Source organism: Amblyomma americanum, chromosome 1 (assembly GCF_052857255.1).
Source record: "Amblyomma americanum isolate KBUSLIRL-KWMA chromosome 1, ASM5285725v1, whole genome shotgun sequence".
In the NCBI taxonomy this organism is placed as follows: Eukaryota; Metazoa; Arthropoda; class Arachnida; order Ixodida; family Ixodidae; genus Amblyomma; species Amblyomma americanum.
The window spans coordinates 151,309,249-151,330,443 of record NC_135497.1 but is presented as its reverse complement, the minus strand read 5'-3'; the positions used below and the strand labels follow the sequence as shown (position 1 = coordinate 151,330,443).

Sequence of the window (21,195 nt, the reverse complement as noted above, 5' to 3'; positions counted from 1 at the left end):
AAATTCCTGCAGCAGTGCGCAAGATGAAAGCTAGACCTCCAACTCGAGCAACGTAAACAGGGGGGCTCAAACAATATGAAGCGTAACTTTCGAGTCGAGCCTGGGAACGAGTCTGACTACAACCACGTCGACACGCCACGAAATGCGCGCAACATCAAAGCTGCACCTGCAGAATCTAGCAGAGCTGTTACGGTGGGCATAAGACAACAAGAAGCACAGCTTTCGTAGCCTACGACCGAACGAGTCCATCTACAACTATGCCAAACAGCATTTACTGCGAAGAAAGACTGCAGTCGCTCGCGCTTCGCACCAAATCACCCGAGAGCAAAAACACAACTGAGAACTGAAGAATGGCCATTCACCTCAAAAAGTCGCGGATCCAGCACATTATCGAAGTTTTCCCGGCTGATCCTGTGCAGCCAAACGTTTCGTCAAGCCGCGTTGCTTTTTCCGGACGGAATTCGAAAAAATCTTTTCCCACTGCCTCCTCGGTTGTTGCATCCATACGCGCAACAGAAGCTCGGCATCGCCGCACCGCGCAGACGGCGTCAAAGAAGGAAAAACACTTCCCGCCAAAACTGTTGCACAGAAAGAAAACGAACCGCGATTCCTACCCCCGACGATGGCGCCGGCGTCTGCTGCGGAGCAAAAAAAGCGCCCGCTAACACGTGACCATGGCGCCTCGGCCAATGGGAGGCTCGATTATCCGGCGGTGCGCTAGAAAAGGAGGGAAGCCAGAAAGTTCAAAGCTTTGCGTTACTTTTGCTTCATTAGAGAGTTATAGCATATCGTTACTGTGTTTACGTTACCGTTTACCGTGTTACCGGACGCCGGACTTTCCTGTTAGCGCGGCGCACGCCAGAAGACGTTTTAGCGTACCGTCTCTCCCGTAACGAGTTACCGTAAGGCTAAAACAGCTGATGATGATGGCAGATGCCCAGCTTTTATTGCAAACAAAAATAAGGATGCATTGCAATCATTTCTATGAAGTGAGACGCTGCTTTTTTTTTCTGCATATAAAGACGTACCGACTGCTCTTCAGCTAACAGCCGAATCAGCGGCTTTTCAAATGTGCCCGTGAAGCTAGACACCTTTGCCTACCCTGGCCAGTAGACAAGTTCACTACGTAGACCTCAGTAAGCTTGCATACGCAGCGCACGTAGCGTTGCGAGCGCTTTAAAAAAGCGCAACTACGACGCCTGTTTGCCGTGCCGCATCGTCGCTTCTTTGTGTGTTTGGATGTGAACACTGTGGCGCCATCTAGTGGCAGTAAGTTGAAGCGTGCCAACTCCGGGCCGGAGAAACTTTTTATTTTCTGCAATTACTGATGAATATAGTGAGAGAATTGCCAGTCTTTTTACGACAAAAAATCATGAAAATGTATTAAAAAAATGTAAAATCGGGCACAAAACTGAAGAGCTGTAGTGTAATCGTTGCTATTTGGCTATGTACACGACATATAGTTATGTTTAACTGCTCCAAAATCGACAAATTATCTCAAAAACATGGCCTAGTTGTTACTCAAACCTTGAAGTAAGGGTGAGAGTCTGCAAATTAAAAGCGAATGCCTTCATTTATAGCGAAAAATGGCGCTGAAGAACGCGGCGGCGGTGCTGTATTTGGTCCGAAGAGGCTGTGCAGGGCGCCGCCATGTTTGTTTACGAGCGAACGCTAACTATTCGCTAACGATAACTATATGCTATAACGCTCTATTTGATAACTCTCTATTGAGGGGCTTTACGGGTAAGCGGGGATATGCTCGGGTCCGGGGTGGCGCACTGCCCACAAACATCCCTGTGCGGGGATGTCCCTACGGGTGCTCGGGAAACCGTGAGAAGCTACAGTACAATGAAACATAATGCAACAGCAGTGCGCTAACACAATAGAGAGGCAAACCAAAGAAGCACAATTTGTTCACTGGGCCCTGCGACAGTCCGATGACCGGAGGGTCGCGATGAGGCCGTTCCGAAGACTATGGCTCGCTGTCTCGCATGTCCGTGAATGGGCGAACGCTGCTGACCCGGCAATTGAGCGGGAGCACTTCTGCGAAGCTAGAACTACGGCACGGGCTAACCAACGGCGCAAAATGTCCTATTGCGATTTCCATAAATTTGACACCACGCTGCGGCGGCGCCGCGTACTGGTCCAAGCGCGAGGAAGCATTTGTTTGCTACTTCGCGAATGCTTTGTCGGCGCATTCAGACGTTGTTGTCATACTTTTTTCTAAAAATATTATCGATTTTCACGACATAAATACCACACACTGCGGCCGCGCCGCGATCCCGTCTACAAAAACTTGCCAGAGAGATTCGCGCTGCGTGCTGCTGGTGCTGTATACGTGTAGCAAGCACTTTCGGATGCCGTCCCCAGAGCGTCGTGGCGAAAAGAAAGCTCACCAGCACCGCTGCGTGCTCTTTTTTGTACATGAACGAGATGGAAAAGCCAGGAGGTATCATTTCATTGCCATCAGCCCGAAGAGAAGGCAGCTCCGACTCGATGGTATCCAGTTCACGCCGCAGCGTACAGACATGAGCAGGCTTGCATCGAATCGATCGGGCGGTTCTCTGTAGAGCGAACGAAACAAAATTTTACAGCAGGTACTGCTTTTAGCGGTGGGTGCTCGCGCTAAGCTGCATATATGCATAAAAGCAAGGAACGAGCACACTGCTCTTAACACCGCACATACGCGCTATGATTTGTTCCGTAGCGCACCGCTCCACCACTCTGAACAAGTCTGCTCACGAACGTACTGTACATATAAGGTTTAGTAAGGCTTTCTGACGAGCTAGTTGGTACATGTTAATTTTTGAAAGGATGTGAGCTAAATAGACGATCACAGGGAAAAAGGGGTAGAGACGACAAGAAAGAAGTGCTTCTATCCTGTCGTCTCTACCCCTTTTTTTTCTGTGAACGTCTGTTTAGCTCACAGAGCTGGCTTTCAAAAATGTACATATAAGGATGTTACTTCTTCGACTGAAGTGATGGACGCACTACTGGAGTTCACCTAGCTTAATTCAAATACAAGCACACGGCGATCGAAAGCGAAACCATCGTAAACCATTTCAGCTTCTAGTGCTATGCAATGATTTCGCAAAGCCTTGCTTACCTGCAACAATGCAGCCGTAAACTCGAAACGTGCTTGCATTTTCTGACTTTCCCGCAGCATAGGAACTCAGAGCTGGCGGTCTTGGCATAATTAAAAATGTCTGGAGGCGGGCGACCATCGTGAGCTGTTCTGTTCGCACGGCGGACGTTCGCAGATACAGGTCGACGATCACCAGATTGTCATCGGTTCTGTGCTTTATTTACACCAATACAAAGTGTTTAGCTAAAACTAGCCGCTCACCTTCAATGAAAAAGCGTGGCTCAATTGTGCAATCAAGGAACGTGTTAATGCTCCCAGGATGACCATAGGCGGATCCTTGCCATCTTGGCTCGAGAGGGCAGCGCCGCGTGAAAATCGCCGGCGCGCCGTGCCTGTCGCTTGGCGCCAAGGCAGGGGCGCACATAAACTTAGCATCAGCAATAAAACCGTTTTTCAACCTCTCGCCGTGGCACGCATCGCCATTGGTGAGGCGAGGAGAGAGGCCTTGGTGGCCGGGTAACCATATATGATTGAGCGATGAGTTGGATCGCAGTCGCGAGTACTGTGGCGAAGAATATGGTGATCAAGTGGAGTGATCCAAACGAACTCAAAGTTACGACAGACTCCGCGAGAGTCTGTGAAGATGGATTTAGAGTCGGGATGGGAGGCTGCGAGGGCGATCGCTACCTCCTCCGCACGCGTTGAGCTGGGCGCTCTGAACGAGAGGCCGTCCATCTATTTTCCCTCGTGTATGACCGCAGCCGTGTACCATTTTTCCCTGAAGTGGTAGGGGCCTGCAATTTCGACGCAGAAGACGTGTTCATTTGAGCCATAGTGGCGGTGCAGGGCATCCGCCTGCACCTGGCGCCGGCCATTATGGTGCGCCTTGTTCATCTTAGTCGGAAGGGGTCGAACGTAGAGGGTGCGTCTCCACAGTTCGGACACTCGAACCCGTTCCATCGTATGGTGATCATGTTTTATATGTAACCGGTCCTAGAGGCGGCGACCGGACATGGTCTGGGCGAGACGCGTGTATTGGTTAACGAGATGCGCCTCGCGAAGTTCCCGGTAGGTGTTCACCACCCCCAACGCGAGGAGTCGCGCGTTGGAAGTGGAGATGGTTCATGGGGGTTTAACGTCCCAAAGCGACTCAGGCTATGAGGGACGCCGTAGTGAAGGGCTGCGGAAATTTCGACCACCTGGGGTTCTTAAACGTGCACTGACATCGCACAGTGGCACGGGCCTCTAGAATTTCGCCTCCATCGAAATTCCACCGCCGCGGCCGGGATCGAACCCGCGTCTTTCAGGTCAGCAGCCGAGCGCCATTACCACTGGGCCACCGCGGCCGCTCATTAGGAAGTGGAGATCGGGAGGTCGAGGGCTCTCTTGAAACGTTTGCAGATTACAACCTCCAAGCAATCTTCGGTTTCAGTAAGCGGAGGTAAGGAGTCGAGTACAGTACTCGACTAGTTGCCCCCATCACCCCTTCCCCTACCCGAGCTGCTCGGCTGCCAGGAACTATCGGCCCAACAGGCCCTGGTTCGGCGGACCTGCAGGACCAACGGGATCCCGGAATGAGGGATTCCGCCTTGTATTGTAAGGGGCGAAGCCCACTAGGGGCCTCTCCCCGAGCACCTCTCTATAAATATAGTCCAATAAATGCTTTTCACCACCACCACCACCACCGTGGCACCTTCCAACGGCCAAAATACAACCGCTTCACGTATGAGCACTTATCAGCTTTGGAATAAATTTGTACCAGCCTGCGCATTCCAGGAAAGACACTGTAGATGACATCATTTATTGTCAGCATGACACGGTGTCAGCAGACACGGTACTTTGCCGTGGCCACGGAAGGCAAGCAGTTTCGCGAACGGCTGGCGCTGACCGCAGACGCCAAGACTGAAAGCTGCTGCCGAAAGAAGAGAGGAGATGGAAACACATGGGGCCAGCGCCGGTGATGACGCCGTGCTGCGTCACAGGCGGAGACGTCGACGTCACCGTCTCTCTTTTGTCGACTATAGTTGCGGATTGAGGATTGGTGGGGAGGCGGAATAATTTCGGCTGTAGAACCCGCAACGATATTTTTTAAATTTCATTTCACCCTGTAGCTGGTGCATGCGCAGGCTCTTTGCAACGCACGCTGTAAAGTAAGTAATTTAAATATATGTTAATTAGCCGCCTTGGTGTACAAGCATCCGAGTTTCAAGTTGCTCCCGTACTCTGAAAGCAAAATGCAAAGTAAAAAATGTCCTACTGTGAACCGTCTTTTTATGAAAGTTTGGTGCAGCTAAAAAAAATGTCGTAGAAGAATGAGGGCGGCCGTTGATATCAACGCCGCACAGCGTTGATGACATCTGCGTCTGACGCGAAGTTCCCTTCAGGCACTCCTTTGTCTTGGTAGGCTGGCGGAATGGCACGTGATTTGGGGTGCAAGGGTCGATGAAGAGCCATCCTCATTCTTTGCACGCAGAAGACAGAACGGAAATTCTGGGGGGGGGGGGGGGGCACTTAAAGGGACCCTGAAATGACTTTGGTGGTCACATTCTAATGCAAAAAAAATCTGTACAGGTGGCTTCTGTGAGCATTCGTCAAATTTAAAACGTCTTCTGTGGACCCTATAGTTGAATTTTTTATAAATTGTTGCTCACATCCGATTTGGGCGACACCTCACTGCGCCTTCTTAGCCGCCCCTACCCCAGTGACATGAATGAATAATCTGGGCGAGCCTTCTCATTAGACGTGCCCACGTGACGTGGGCGGAATGGGGTGTGGCGGGGTGAAGTCCCCACCTGTTTTCTTTAATATTTTTCTGGCGCGTCGACGTGTATGAATTGAGTCAGGGAGAGGATAAGCATCAATTTTAATCAGCGATAGCTGCGATGCTGAATAAGCTTTAAAAATTTTGTGATGCGGTGGCGAGTGATCGGACACCCATCGTTCGTGTGCTTTTTTTAACCTCAGTACTCTCTATCTTTAGCCTCTCTCTCTCTCTCTCTCTCTCTCTGGCACACACACACGTCACTTCGCTTCGTGGCACGGACTAAGGTCGGTCTCTTTGAGCTACAGCCTAGCGCTCATAATCGCTCATCAAATACTATTTCATCCGCGTTTAAGCGTATGACGCGGCGGCGTTAATGGACGCCGTCAGCGGTTCCTCTTGCCCACGCAGACACGAACACTGTTTGCTCTTTCACAATCGCAATCATTATGTGAAAGACTACACGACATACATAGCCCCGCTTTAACCAAGCCGTATGAGCGTGCCTGTGTGGTCCAGCGCGGTAGCTTGTCTGACTCGTAGCCGAAGGGTCATAGGTTCTGTTCCGGACTAATTGGCCCCATTTTCTCTTCAGAGCAACTCATTTGTATACTTACATGTACTAATGACGTTTGAGTCATGTTGCGGCCTTTTAATCACGAGTCTTCTAATGTTTTAATCGCTTTTGAAATCCGCCACTCCACCAACCTTTTCGAGCAATCTAGATGTTTCACTCACAACGCACACTCACACGGCGAGCAGACGGGACTGGCAGCGTAGAAGTCTGTCAGAAGCATTCCCTCCGACGCCATCCTGTCCAAGTGGGGAGTCTCTTTGGCCGGCTGGCCCAGAACGCCCAGATCTCCCCAGCCCATCTGCGCAGCGGGCGCAGAAGACGGCTCAGGAACCCACTAAGGCCCGGGGAAGTCCGGCTTTTTTTTCTTTTTACGGGGCAACTGGCCGAAAAAGAGACGGCATGGGCAGAAACAAATGACTCAAACAAAATGAAGACCCATGGGCCAAAAGCTGATCAGCAAGGACAGGAAAGTACCTGCTTAAATGGAGCCGATATTGCACTTCAGTGCGGGCACGTCTGAGCCAGGCGACAGCCACGATAGCCTAAAGCGCGAGTTTTGCATGTTTTGCGCATACTGTCGACAGAGACGCCTTCCAGGGCAGTTTATTGTGGTCATCGCACTATTCCGATCAGTAGGACAGGGCGTCCTTTCTCTTCGGACAAGCCGGTTCGAGTGTGGCCTGAGGGAGAGCGACAGGTCGTGTTCGTGAAACCAGTTCTTAGCAACTGTAGCAGACAGGAGCGCGTTCAGCACTCCAACACGAGGAGGCTCGTACACCCTCGCGATGCCGTAAGCCTACCCAGGCTTACATAAACTTTCCAGATACTACCTAAAGGGAAAGCTGTCATTACCGTCTATGCCAGTTTCTTAAAGGGTTTTCCATCCACCGCGGGAACGCCGGGAAGAGAGATGTATATTACTTGGCTTGGCTATAGTGTTAGCCCTAAAACATAGCTACGACTGCAGAAACACAAATTTTTGAAATATATAAACGTTGTTTTACAAATAATATGCCCTGTAATAAAATACACTTACCGTACATTGCACTAAATGAGCAGAAAAGCAGGTAGGCGTAAACGAGCACCGAATTTGCCTATGGTGAGAGAGGGCTTTCTCTTCATGTCGCCGGATATAGCCAACTGTGGAAAATATTTTTTTGCGTTTAACAGACGCACTTTTCAGAGCAAATATGCTTTGAAAGAAATTTTAGCACTTTAAATAGTACACTGAAGAAGTTTCCGTGTTCGCACTGTTTCAGTGGTTTGATCTGATTTATGGGTATTTAACGACCCAAAGCCACCCGGGCTATGAGGGACGCCGTAGTGGAGGGCTCCGGAAATTTCGACCACCTGGGGTTCTTTAACGTGCACTGACATCGCACAGTACGCGAGCGTCTAGAATTTCGCCTCCATCGAAATTCGACCGCCGCGGCAGGGATCGAACCCGCGTCTTTCGGGCCAGCAGCCGAGCGCCGTAACCACTCCGCCACCGCGGAGGCCCCATTGGTTCATTAGTTTCATTGGTGTCGTCTACTACTGCAGGTTCGCGCCCCACGTTCGTGCATAGGCTATGGTTCGTGCCATGAGAAACTTGCCCGAACCCTCGTTTTTCTATGGGAAACTTCAGTAGGACACAACTCAAGAACGAAGCGGCAGAGGCCCCTCAAAGGAGCCCCTCCAGCCAATGGCGTCGACCTATGTTCATGACGCCGCAGTTAATCCGATTAAGCCCCTTTAGCTCCCTTTCATCTGCCACTCCCTGCGATGTCACGCTAGCAGCTACAAAGGGATTAACCACGACGTCCTGAGAATCGGTCGACGCTGTTGGATGGAGGGCCTCCTTTGAAGGACATCTTCCGCTTTCTTCTTGAGTTGTATCTATACTATATATCATTTGCATGTTCTAAATACCGGCTCTCGGCATGTCCTCACGCTGCATGCGATTACAGATTTTTCCCAGAAAAACAAGAATTAGGAAACGCAAACCTGTCCCACCACAAGTAAGTGACGGCCGTGTTCATGCTGACAAGTGAATTAATTAATGAAGTGGAAGTCGTTTCTGCATGCAGTGCGGGACCACCGCCAGTCCTTGAAATGAACAAAATTCAATCATCAGCGAGTGCGATAACCACAATTTGCGCGTTTAAAAGATAATTTTCTCCAAGACTACTACGAGAAATGTGCAGTGGTCACAGCAGCAGACTGTTGGGTTTTCAATTTACAAACAACTTTGTTCTCTTCTTTCACCTTTCAATACATAGGTAGCACAGGCTTCTGCTGGACAAAACCAGCTTGCTCCGTAAATGGATCCAAGCGATGGGGCAAACGAACTGCAGGCACCAGGCACTGTGCTCAGCTCACTTCGAGTCAAGCGCCTTCGGGTGTTTCAGTTAAGCCCACCACTAATTTAAAAAAAATGGGACAATCATGTTAACTAGCAGACTAACTACTAAGAGTTAAATTTTAACGGTAATACTACCATTAGGCGTCGAATTGCGATTTAAGATCTATAGCCGGCCTTCAGTAATAGCCATATGAAGGATTTCGAAAGCGCTATTGCCCTCCCCGCTGTGGCTCAACAAATCTGGGCCATTTCTAGCGCTATTAGAAAACTGCGCGCCTGCGGAGAGTGCAAAGCAACGTGCATCAAAACGCCTCACTCGTGACGCACGTACCACGTGACAATCTCCGCCCCGCCCGCGCTGGAGGAGCGGGGAGCAGCGCGGGCGGGGCGGAGATTGTCACGTGGTACGTGCGTCACGAGTGAGGCGTTTTGATGCACGTTGCTTTGCACTCTCCGCAGGCGCGCAGTTTTCTAATAGCGCTAGAAATGGCCCAGATTTGTTGAGCCACAGCGGGGAGGGCAATCGCGCTTTATATAATTGGTTTTTGTGGAAAGGAAATGGCGCAGTATCTGTCTCACATATCGGCGGACACCTGAACCGCGCCGTCAAGGGAAGGGATAAATGAGGAAGTGAAAGAAGAAAGGAAAGAAGAGGTGTCGTAGCGGAGGGCTCCGGAATAATTTCGACCACCTGGGGATCTTTGACGTGCACTTACATCGCACAGCACACGGGCGCCTTAGCGTTTCGCCTCCATCGAAACGCAGCCGCCGCGGTCTGGTTCGAACCCAGGAACTCCGGATCAGTAGCCGAGCGCCCTAACCACTGAGCCACCGCGGCGGGTATGGCTCAGTGGTTAGAGCGCTTAGAGATCGAAAGCATCGCGCTTTCGAAATCCTAAAATCCTAAAAGATATCTTTGCCAGGGCTCTAAGCCGCACCGATATAACTGAGAAGCACGCCCCCCCCCCCTCCCCCCCCCCCAACCAGGCCCCGATCACATACTCCGTGTTGTGCAAGCCGCGGCGGCTGACGTGCATCATCCCTCCAGCTGGCCCTTTGCTGCCCTCGACTTATTGGTTTTTTGGGGGAAAGGAAATGGCGCAGTATCTGTCTCATATATCGTTGGACACCTGAACCGCGCCGTAAGGGAAGGGGTAAAGGAAGGAGTGACAGAAGAAAGGAAGAGGAGGTGCCGTAGTGGAGGGCTCCGGAATAATTTCGATCACCTGGGGATCTTTAACGTGCACTGACATCGGACAGCACACGGGCGCCTTAGCGTTTTTCCTCCATAAAAACGCAGCCGCCGCGGTCGGGTTCGAACCCGGGAACTCCGGATCAGTAGTCGAGCGCCCTAACCACTGAGCCACAGCGGCGGGGCACTGCCCTCGACTGCGTTTTCTCTTCTTTCACTCCCTCCTTTATCCCTTCCCTTACGGCGCGGTTCAGGTGTCCAACGATATATGAGACAGATACTGCGCCATTTCCATTCCACCAAAAATCAATTATTATTATTTCCTTGCGTATCCACTCTGTAACTTCGGGAGACCACAGGTCGTGTGTTGTGAGCGTTGCGCACTCTTGCGTACCACTTCTCCCTCTTGACTTCATGTTGCCAATTCGCGCTTGCTCCCTGATACACGCTGCCCTTATAGCCTTATCTCATCTCGAAGTTTATTTTCGGCCTGATAGCCACTGCGACTTTGCCCACCTGCAAGTATCAAGGATATATGCGCCGCCATGCAGGTTCTAGGTGTTTGTTATTCGAGAACGAACAATTGCGTGCTTTGCTAATGTGTTTACCAATGTCAAAACTGCTCGCGGCGAAACGTGGGGCATGCTGAAGACGTAAAAAATTGCTTTTTTTTCTAAATTGTGCTTGTGAGGGCGGGGAAATAGAGGGTACAAATTTCTAACTAATTTTAAGGAGATTATATCAAGTGTTAAAAACTATAGGTAAAGAAAAACACAAAGCAATTTAGAGCGCGACAAAAGAAGGTATAGTTTGTATGGATCGAACTACACTCAGGAACACTTCAAAAGTTCCGGTTTTGCGGAACGAAATTGTTCAGCGGCTGCCATGGTCAGAACAGAATGTTTCCCAGTTCGTGCAACTGCGATTGATGGCGAGGGAGGAAGGAAACCTGTGCTCTGATCACAGGGAAGAGAAACCCTTAAGAAGTTTTCAGCTCTTCCAGAGATGTGTGTAGATGGGAAAAAAAGAAAGTGCATCTATAAAAGCATATTACGAGATGTATTGTGAAATAAATACTACACTTTGAATATTTCGCCTATCAAACAGGTTAGTTCGGACGCGCACTATACAGCTCAAAATATGAGATATATGTAGCTGCTGTTATCTGCTGGGACTCGTGGTGCGGTTACTGAAAATCTGAGGAGGAGCAACATACAGCAGGTGCCATTCGTGCAGAGCTCCACTTTCTTATTTTTTGACAGTGAAGACAACCTGCACAATATTAATGATACGGCGAGGTATTGTCTGCAAGGAAAATTTCATAACAACAGGGCACCGAACTTGTTCCGGTTTCGGCGATCATGTCCACCTCGGGAAAACCGTGGGGGACCACTTACGTCGTCCATGACCATGAGCACAAAGTTGGGGCTAGCGGCTGCCCCCGACCACTGCGCTGTGACCAGGACGACGAGGCCCATGCGCACAGCACGGACAGCATTCATCGTCGGTCGCGTCCCCCAGAGCGCAACGTCGTCTCTCCAGACAGCTCTGCGCTGCGCACCAGTTTACACAAAAGTAAAATATCGCTCATTGGTTGGTGAGGAAGTCTGCCCGCAATACGGGGTCGCGTTGCGGCATACCTTGGCGCTGGCGTTGCTCTGGCGTCGCACACACTCCACTTTTCAGCGCCTGATCACTGCGCATGCACATCGGAGGCGCATAGGAAATTGCGTCGGTCGCGAAGCCGCGTTTATCCGGCCGCCGAGCCCTGCCTGCAGGGCGTAATTATCGCGCCGATCACTTGCCCTCTGGGAGCTAGTATCGGTGGAGATAAGCTGCGCACACACGGGCACTTTGAACCCATTCTTGCTTCGCGTGAGACGCAAGACCTGACATGTGCCCGTCCCGGTTGGCTCAAGTGTCACCCGGCGGGTGCGACGATCGCAGCAGGCGAAAGAAATAAAAATTCAGAGGGAACTTAGGACTGCTTACGTTTCGTGAAGGCCAAAGCATCAGTGTGTCATGAGAGCGTTTGACCTCGACGCAGGTTGCGCACTGAAAAATGAAACGAAGTAGTGGGGGGCTCCGGAATAATTTCGACCAGCTGGGGATCTTTAACGTGCGCTGTGCGATGTCAGTGCACGTTAAAGATCCCCAGGTGGTCGGAATCATTCCGGAGATCTCCATTACGGCACCTCTCTCTTCCTTTCTTCTTTCACTTCCTCCTTTATCCCTTCCCTTACGGCGCGGCTCAGGTGTCCAACAATATATGAGACAGATACCGCGCCATTTCCTTTCCCCCAAAACCAATTATTATTATTAAGACGTGCCTCCGAATGAACGCTGATTCCACAAAGGTCCGAGTGAAATGGTTCGAATGCCTGTCATGAGCTAGCCTCCCACCTGACTAAGAGACGTATGTTATATGCAACGATATATCGTATGACAACACCTGGAACGGAGTATGACGAACGATTGCGTCACAATTTTGATACAAAAAATTGGTTTTTGAGGAAAGTGGCGCAGTAACTGTATCACATTTCGGTTGACACCTCGCCATCGCTGGGATTTTCTGTACCATATGCGAGTACACGCGCTAACAAACTGTAGTCGGATGCAACTTGAGAAAAGAGCGGCTTTTCTCCGTCAAAGGATTCCCTTCCAGCCAATGGCGTCGGCCGATTCTCACTCCCTGCTAGCTTGACAATGCACGGAGTGGCAGATGAAAGGGGATAGTCCCCTTCCTCCATGGTCGGCGATATATAGTTGGTTTTTGGGGAAAGGAAATGGCGCAGGATCTGTCTCATCTATCGTTGGACACCTGAACCGCGCCGTAAGGGAAGGGATAAAGGAGGGAGTGAAAGAAGAAAGGAAAAAAAGAGGTGCCGTAGTGGAGGGCTCCGGAATAATTTCTACCACCTGGGGATCTTTAACGTGCACTGACATCGCACAGCACACGGGCGCCTTAGCGTCTTTCCTCCATAAAAACGCAGCCGCCGCGGTCGGGTTCGAACCCGGGAACTCCGGATAAGTAGTCGAGCGCCCTAACCACTGAGCCACCGCGGCGGGTATCGGCGATAGTCCCCTTCCTGCATTGCCGCACCGCTCCCTGCATTGTCACGCTAACAGGGTCATCAGAATCGGCCGACGCCATTGGTTGGAAGGAGGTCCGCCGCTTCGTTCTGGACTTGTATCCGACTATTACACAGGGCGCCGGCTTTTCCCGTAATGGGACTAGTAATTCTTTCGCATTAATCATCTTTTCAGGCAACAACAACAACAACAAAAGTGCTGAGCAGACGCTGTGCACCCACTGCCACGAGGCAGGACCAGTATTTGTCATTTCCATAAACTTCTCAAAAAAGGGCAAAAAACACTGAACCCTGACGCAAGATACCTTCGACGCTTAATGTTGCGTCACAATAAAGCTACTTCTCTTGCTCTCTTAGCAGCACCCTGCAAATAGGAAAGGCGATAGCGATTACATATGCGTCAAGTTTCATGGGAAGGCGCTGTCGTGCGGTGCCTATCGCATCTGCAGTGCCGCGGCAACAGTCTTGGACGATTACACTTTTGACCGGATTTCATCCTGGCAATATTTTGGGCCCGTCCTTTGTCCTTTCTTGGCTTGGCTCTCAGTGCACGCGGCCGCTCTCCAGAAACTGTCCTAGCTGTTCCGTCTTGCGCACCTCCCTTTCTCGCGGTGCCCTCACCCTTCACCTCTGCTCTTTGACTCAGCGAGGAGCCGAATTTCCCATTTGCATTCGAACAATCGGCTCGCGCTTTCAATGAGTCACTGCACGTCGTAGCCTCAAATTGTTCCGACTGCGCTTTACTCTCCGCTGAGCCTAGCACCTTGCTCTCCTGAGGTCCGCTATCCGACCCTACAACCCTGTCTGGCCCGCAACTCTACCTGAACCACCTTCTTCGGGCAACGTTGCGTTCTGGCCTGGGGTTTCAGCGGCGCACTCAAGTGACTCGCGGTCACTCTCTTTACAGTAAAGCGTCTCGAACACTTGGCTACTATTGCTCTCCAGCCGCATCGAAGGAGGGTCTTCCGTGATCCCTTCACTGCGCTGGCCTGTGAGCTCCCTACTCTCCTCTTGAGAGAAAACATCTGCCTCTAAATCTACTAATGCTGGCCCTGCAGCTGCCGAACTAGCGTTCTTTTCTGGGCATAATCCTGCACTCTCGTTACTCCCCTGAGCAACGGCTGTGTGCCTAGCTGACCCAGCGGGGTTCCTAGGCTGATCGCTGACACACTCATGGGAGCGCTGCCCGCTTCCATCACTTCGTGCTTTGGAGTCCGACTACCCACGAATTCCAGGCTGACTATAGACGGGTACGAACAAGTCGAAAGCCACCTGCCCCATCGTGGCGACACTGCGCAAGTTCTTGCACGACGAGTAAAACTCGGTGGGCGACAGAGAAGCACGCACTGCTACCGCATGAAAGAATAGAGCAGAACGCGCGCCTGAAAAAAAAAAGGAAATGGAGGGTATTAATAATAATAATTGGTTTTTTGGGGAAAGGAAATGGCGCAGTATCTGTCTCGTATATCATTGGACACCTGAACCGCGCCATAAGAGAAAGGGAAAGGAGGGAGTGAAAGAAGAAAGGAAGAAAGTGGTGCCGTAGCGGAGGGCTCCGGGATAATTTCGACCATCTGGGGATCTTTAACGTGCACTGACATCGCACAGCACACGGGCGTCTTAGCGTTTCGCCTCCATAAAAACGCAGTCGCCGCGGTCGGGTTCGAACCCGGGAAATGGAGGGTATTCAGCAATCGAGAAAGGAGTAAACGCAGGTATTCCATTCATACTCGCTCGTCCCCCGTCCCCCCCTCGCATTCAACTTTCCAAGTGCTGCTCGGGTGTTGGAGACGCGCGGCCGAGGGTACAGAACGAATCAATGTCGAGCGGCGTCTGGCGATGGCAGGAGTAAGACTTGCGGTTTTTGTCGAGTCGCGGCTGTTAATGCCACTGTTGGTCTGAGAACGGGCAGGGCGCGGCTGAAAGACAGACTAGTACGTTCCTTCAGTCACAACATGGTTTTCAAATGGTTTAACCCGCCGCGGTGGCTCAGTGGTTAGGGCGCTCGACTACTGATCCGGACTTCCCGGGTTCGAACCCGACCGCGGCGGCTGCGTTTTTATGGAGGCGAAACGCTAAAGCGCCCGTGTGCTGTGCGATGTCAGTGCACGTTAAAGATCCCCAGGTGGTAGAAATTATTCCGGAGCCCTCCACTACGGCACCTCTTTTTTCCTTTCTTCTTTCACTCCCTCCTTTATCCCTTCCCTTACGGCGCGGTTCGGGTGTCCAACGATATATGAGACAGATACTGCGCCATTTCCTTTCACCAAAAAAACAATTATTAAAGGGGTTCCAGAAAAAAATTCTTGTATCTATAAAGTTTGCTCCAATCCAATCCAATGTATCTATACACCTGTACAGTGTTTGAGGTTTGTTTCAGCTAAGTGTTGAGTGTTCTGTGTATAGGGAACGACCTTTGAAGCAACAGTGCTTTTTGAGCCGTAATTTTGTCAGTTTAAGTGGTTTTGCAACTAAGGTTACCCGCAGTTTTTAAGTTTTGCAGTATGTTTTAAGCTGTAAAATGTTTTAAGCTGTGTCAAGTATGTGGAAGTTTTGCGCATTTACGGCAGGTGTCGTAGCGTAGGTTCTGAACATTTTCGGCAGGTGTCGTAGTGTTTGCTGTCATGAAGGATTGAAAGGAATACTAATTGAGAATAGGTTGGGACAAAATGGGAAGTCTCGATCTGACCTCTCGGTGGATTCCACCCTGCCCGGGTGACGTCAGAAATTGTTTCCACCTTGCCGACCAATTCCAAACCAATTATAATTTTCCATCTGTGTTGAAGTGTCACGCATGATAACGTTTTGGAGAGGTCCAAGCATCTGAACCTAGCACCCGGTTCACACTTCGTGTTCGTTCGGGAAAATTGGGTTTAATTTCAAAAGGATTTTAGAGGGATCTCTGCAGTATAATCAGTTTTGATTTTTGTAATGGTCTGGCGGGACGAGCGGGCTGCAGACGGCACTTGCTTTTGTTGTGTGTGGCTTGGCGTTTGTGGTTCCGTTTGCCTCGCCTCGCAGAGAAATTCCCAGAGCTGAACACAACAGTGAGGAGGCACTTCAGATACCAGGATGAGAAGAGGCCTGGAGGACAGCGGAACGAGAGCTCATTCCCGCAAGTCCAGTCAGCCCAGCTGCGTAAAAGCAGCTCATCTTCCGGACGTATTGTCTGGCGGAGGGGGTGCTGTTATGAACGGGATGCACACCGGCGATTAAAGCGAAGATTCATCGACCGGGATGACCACGTGGTAGCGGCAATTTCGTCAGATAGGTGACCCCACGAAAAAAAATGGGAACCCGCCTGCGGAATCCTCCCATGCTCTTAGGAAGTGGGGAGATGACCTTCCCTTTGTCTCTTTCCGCGCAAGACGCGACCGACAGTGGTCAGACGACAGGGGAAGAGGGCAGCGGTCTTCCCGGAATTAACCGTGACTGACATCTTCGGACGAAGTAGCAGCGGACCTCCTAATCCTCCTCGCTCATTCCCACGGGGCTCCGCGTACTATGTGTGATGACTCTCCCGATGTGTGCCTCGTGTTCAATGGGCTACCGCCAGGTGGAAGGGGCGGAGCCTTAGTGTATTTAACGAGCATCGTGAGTAGGAACGAACGCTCTGGGCCTTGGCGACAAGACTCATCCAGTCGCTCGACGCTATGAACTCTTAATTCCTGACTGTTTGCTCGTTTCTAAAATATGTGAACAAGTTTCCCTAAGTGCCAGTAAACCCGTGTGTGTTTTTCGTATTCCCAATGTCCGCTTCCATCCTTCCTCATCCCTTTTCCGGCCAAACAACGCTACCCTGCATCACAACATCCGGCCATGCTACCCCCGGCGTAACAGCGCCGAGCAAAGCAGCGTGCTCTAAACTCACCGAGAGTAATTCGCCCAGCTACAAGTTTGGCTAAACCTTGGAGAGAGGGCAGAACATGTAAGGCGGACCACATTTTTCACAGTGGCCGTGCATGTGAAGTGCTTCAAGCTAGCTAACATGCAGTTGAATTCAATTCAACAATGCACCTGTTACAACATATCGCATGGGGCTATAGTCGATGCAGACGCACACACCACACTGCTGAAGGCATCGCTACTGCGGATGTCGTGCAGTGCCGCAGCAGGGTGCACTGAAAGTTTTTTGCCTGAATTTCAGTGTCCTTCGGCGTGGCTCTTCGCGTCTTCCGACGGGTATAGAGTTCCTGTGGTTCTTAGGACTGGCAGTGTGCCAGCCTCCACAGGCATCGCTTGTGTCCCAGTGGTCAAACTCGCTTCACGGTTTAATTGAAATGCGGCTGGATATGTGCGCTTCGTTTGCGACGTGAAAAGGAGGCAATTTTTTGCTGAGGCTGAACTTGTTTTAGGCACATGTATATTGTTTACTGGGTGACCACGCTCACGTATTTACGCATGGCTCCCACACTAATCCAAGTTGGACCTCCGCTTTTGCGGTCCGGTGAGCGGAATTAATTAAATGCCGTGCAGCTGCTGTCCCACCAGTCATCAGCATCTTTCGAACTGCATGTTATCACGTCAGCAGTTCATTTTCTAGTATCGAACAACAAACGGCAAAACTCGGGTTAAACGCGTTCAAAGATCCCGCAGCCCTTGCACATCAGCTGTTCCGACGCTTTCTTTGTCTGTGAAAAACTTTGTCATGCCACTTGACCGATGCCTTAGAGAAATGACATGCCATAGCTTTCAAGTCAGTCACCTAGGTATCAACCCATAGCTCCTCCCCCAACTCCCGACACACCCCAAAACCAACTTTACAGGCCGGCTCCTAACTTCCCCTCCCTTTGTCCCCTCAGGCCGGAATCAAACGTGAACACACCCTTAGAACAAAATAAAAGCTCTGTCTTCTACATTCAACTGTGACCAGGAGTTCTTCCGTAAATTTTTTTTTCCGTTTAACTTACCAACCGCGGTCAAAAATCAGTGTTATGCTGCACAATCCCGGAATAGTGAATTCATTTTTGAATCCAGTCGATGCATGCAGTACAGGGTGGCTCAGTATTAAAGGAAAAGCGCGAGCTCGTGGCCGCCGCGACCCGGCAAGAATGGGCGGCACCAGACGCATGCGTAGTAAGCAGGCTGGCTCTTTCTCCGCGTGCACCTGGTCCCGCGCATTGTCGCCGGCTGTCGGCGGCAGGGCTTAGCAAAGCGCGGCGGCCACGAGCTCGCGTGTTCTCTTTCATATTGAGCCACCCTATACATGAATGACCGTCGATTTCCATATCATCCCTGATTTCCGCATCCCCCCCCCCCCCCCCCCCCCCTCATAGTCGAAATCCTGCAACCTATACTGTGGTGTTCCAAGAGCAGCATCTGCTCATTCCATTTTGAGATTCTGCGGCAGTGCACGCAACCGCTTACGCCTCTTGACCAGACAAGCATTCGAGGTTTTCGAGATAAAAGCCCTGAAGTGTTGTTGCGAATGGCTGAGAACTGCAACCTCGAGGATGTGGCAGAGTGTCTCGAAGGAGCACGTGCTGTAAAATACAAATGCAAAAAAAAATATTTTCCACGGTTAGCTACATTTGGCGGCATGAAGAGAAAGCCCACTCTTGCCAAGAGCAAATTCGGTGATCGTTTACGCCTATGAAGCATATTTTATTAAAGGACATATTGACTGCAAAACAACGCTTCCTCGCAGTGTATGTTTTGCGAAAATTTGTATTTCTGCAGTCGTAGTTATGTTTCAGGGTCAAGCCAATTACGCCCACGCTGCCTATCCGGCATTCCCACTGCGGAGTTCTCGTCAGAAACTAGCAAAGACGGTGGCGCCAGCTTTCCCTCTAGGTAGAAACTCTATGCCTACTGTGGACGCAAGGAAGAATGCGCACGAGCGGACTGTCAACTTAGCGAAAGCGGCGATGGCAGCATACGCTGCGCCGGCCCGACCGGGCGCTGCCGCCGGACAGCCGAGGCGGAAAAGGTACGGATATTTAATAGTCCGGACGGGAAATTAAAGAGGCGTGTTACTCCGCGCTTTTTCTGTGCCCGAGTGGCACGAGAAAGCGACAGCGTGTTGTCAGCAATAACACATTTAATCAAGATCATGACAAATGTGTCATGTGGTAAGCCTACAGGGAAAGCATGTACAACCCAGGATTAAAAAGAAGTGGCGCTCCGGAGCTCCGTGAAACCACATACATTGTTTCCCGTCGTGTGACGCTCTTCAGAGTGTTGTTAAAATTCCGCGTATTTAATTAGCTTACATTATAAGCAAAAATTTTAATATTCACTTTAGACTTACGTGCGTTCTGTTAAGTTATTGTAGGGGGGGGGGGGGGGGGGGTGTTACGAAACAACCGACCCAGTTTTTTGTGTCAATGTAGCTCCTACATGGTTCTTTTTTCCAACATTCAAAGAAAGCCCGCGAAATGTGACAAAAAAAAAAACACGTGATTGCGCACTTTCGCTGACGCGTCCTGAGTTAACGAAGCGTGCGCGCTCATCCCCTCGAAGTGAGCTGTCAAGATTCTTCCTGAACACGGAGAGCGCGGGCCGTGATCTGCGATAAGTGATAAGCAGGCCATCGACAACCAATTCAGACGGAGTTTCTCTTTAGCCATCGCATGGACGAAAGAAAAAGGAAGGGAAAGCAGTGAAGTCGCGTATTTTAAGGCAGCCTCGTTTTTTTTTTTTTAAATCATTTTGCAGCCCGTCGAATTGAGCGGAGGCCGCTCACTTGGGCACGGTCAGCGTGCTCGTTTCGTTCGTTCAAAACGCGGTTGGGAGCGTTGGAATATGGTAGCGCATGAGCGCAGTCACGTGTTTTTTTTTTTTTTGTCACATTTCGCCGGCTTTCTTTGCATGTTATAAAAAAGAACCACGTAGGAGCTACATTGCTCCAAAAAACTGGATCGGTTCTTTCTTAACCCCCTCTACAACTGTAGGAAATGCACATATGACACTAAATTTAAGTGAATAATGAAAATTTTGCATAATCAATCTTAGCTAATTAACTAATTAAGATAAATTCTAAAAATATACTATGAGAAGCACCGCACAACGGGAGAAAAGATGTATCTCGTTGGTTTCCCCAGTTCCGGTGAGCCACTTCTTCAGAACCCTTGGTTCATGTTACATGAAACACCCTGTATTTGTCGGCTTTCATGGCCAGCATGCTACCTAAGTCCAGCCTTACGAGTGATGGGTTAGCTGCGCTCGCTGTGGGCCGTGATTTCGGGCTCCATAGGTCAAAACGCGCTTTCAGAGTTTGATTACGAAGAGCGCTCTTTGCACAGGCGCGCCTGCTCCTCGTCTTCGAAATGTCAAGCGCAAACATCGGACTAACGCAGAGCCATCTAATAATTTATGCGCCGTGGTTGCCGTGATCTACAACGTTTTTAGTCCACAGCGGCAACCCTTTGCTAACTGCTGTATAGGCTTGTCTCCTTGACATGGTCTTATGTTTTAGAAAAAATTCTAAGAAAACTTCTTACTAAAAATGTTTTAGAGAATTGCTCCTGAGGAAACGTCTTACTGCAAACGTTTGAGAAAAGTCTCAGAGGAAACTTCTTTCTGCCGACGTATATGAGATGTTTCGATCTACCGCAAGACATGTGTAGTTATTTGGAGCTGTTTCCAGACTTTTGTAAGACGTTTTGTTTTGTGGGGTGGCACTAGTTTATTCGCTGCTGTCACCAGTAGCAAAGGGTAATTTCCCAAACATACAAAATGATGGTCAGAGTTAATACCCATCCATAATGCACAATAAATATCGTTCCAGCTATTTTATAGAACAATAAATAGCTGCGCAGAAAGGACGGGACAAGAGAGAAGAAGCACACGGGACATGCATCGATATTGGCACAGTTATTTATTGTTCTTATAATTTTGTACCAACTAGCCGCTCCCCGCACTCTTCTAGCTATTTTACCGACGAAACGTTTAAAATTTTTAGCTTCCGCTCGCAGCCATGGCAAAAGAGTACGTCGAATTGATTTGAGGACTACAGTTATTAACAGCGTTGACCCCGCCAAGGCACCTGAATTATCATGGAAAAATCGTTGCCTAAGCAGAAATTTGTTCAGGTTGCCAGTGAAAACATAATCCCAGGGACGCAGGTCTGAACTGCAGGGTGGTTGGTTAAGCCTCACAAAGCCGCATTGCCAGATAGCTAGTGATTTGTGACTTGTGAGTTT

General features: G+C 50.1%; 1 protein-coding gene across 3 annotated transcripts in view; it reads right to left on the bottom strand.

Annotated features, from left to right (window-relative positions):
- Positions 1-11,749, bottom strand: part of LOC144113944 (N-acetylgalactosamine-6-sulfatase-like) — a 48,429-nt gene extending 36,680 nt beyond the window's left edge. For 2 of the 3 annotated variants that reach the window (XM_077647355.1, XM_077647357.1), the window contains exons 1-3: positions 11,600-11,749; positions 11,357-11,512; positions 6,598-6,721 (exon numbers count right to left, since the gene is read on the bottom strand). In XM_077647355.1, coding sequence (XP_077503481.1) covers positions 6,598-6,721; positions 11,357-11,461 — 229 coding nt within the window. In that variant the 5' untranslated portion in view covers positions 11,462-11,512; positions 11,600-11,749. The remainder of the gene's footprint in view (positions 1-6,597; positions 6,722-11,356; positions 11,513-11,599) is intronic. The other variant, XM_077647356.1, reaches the window with a different exon arrangement.
- Between the last annotated feature and the right edge of the window lie 9,446 nt (positions 11,750-21,195).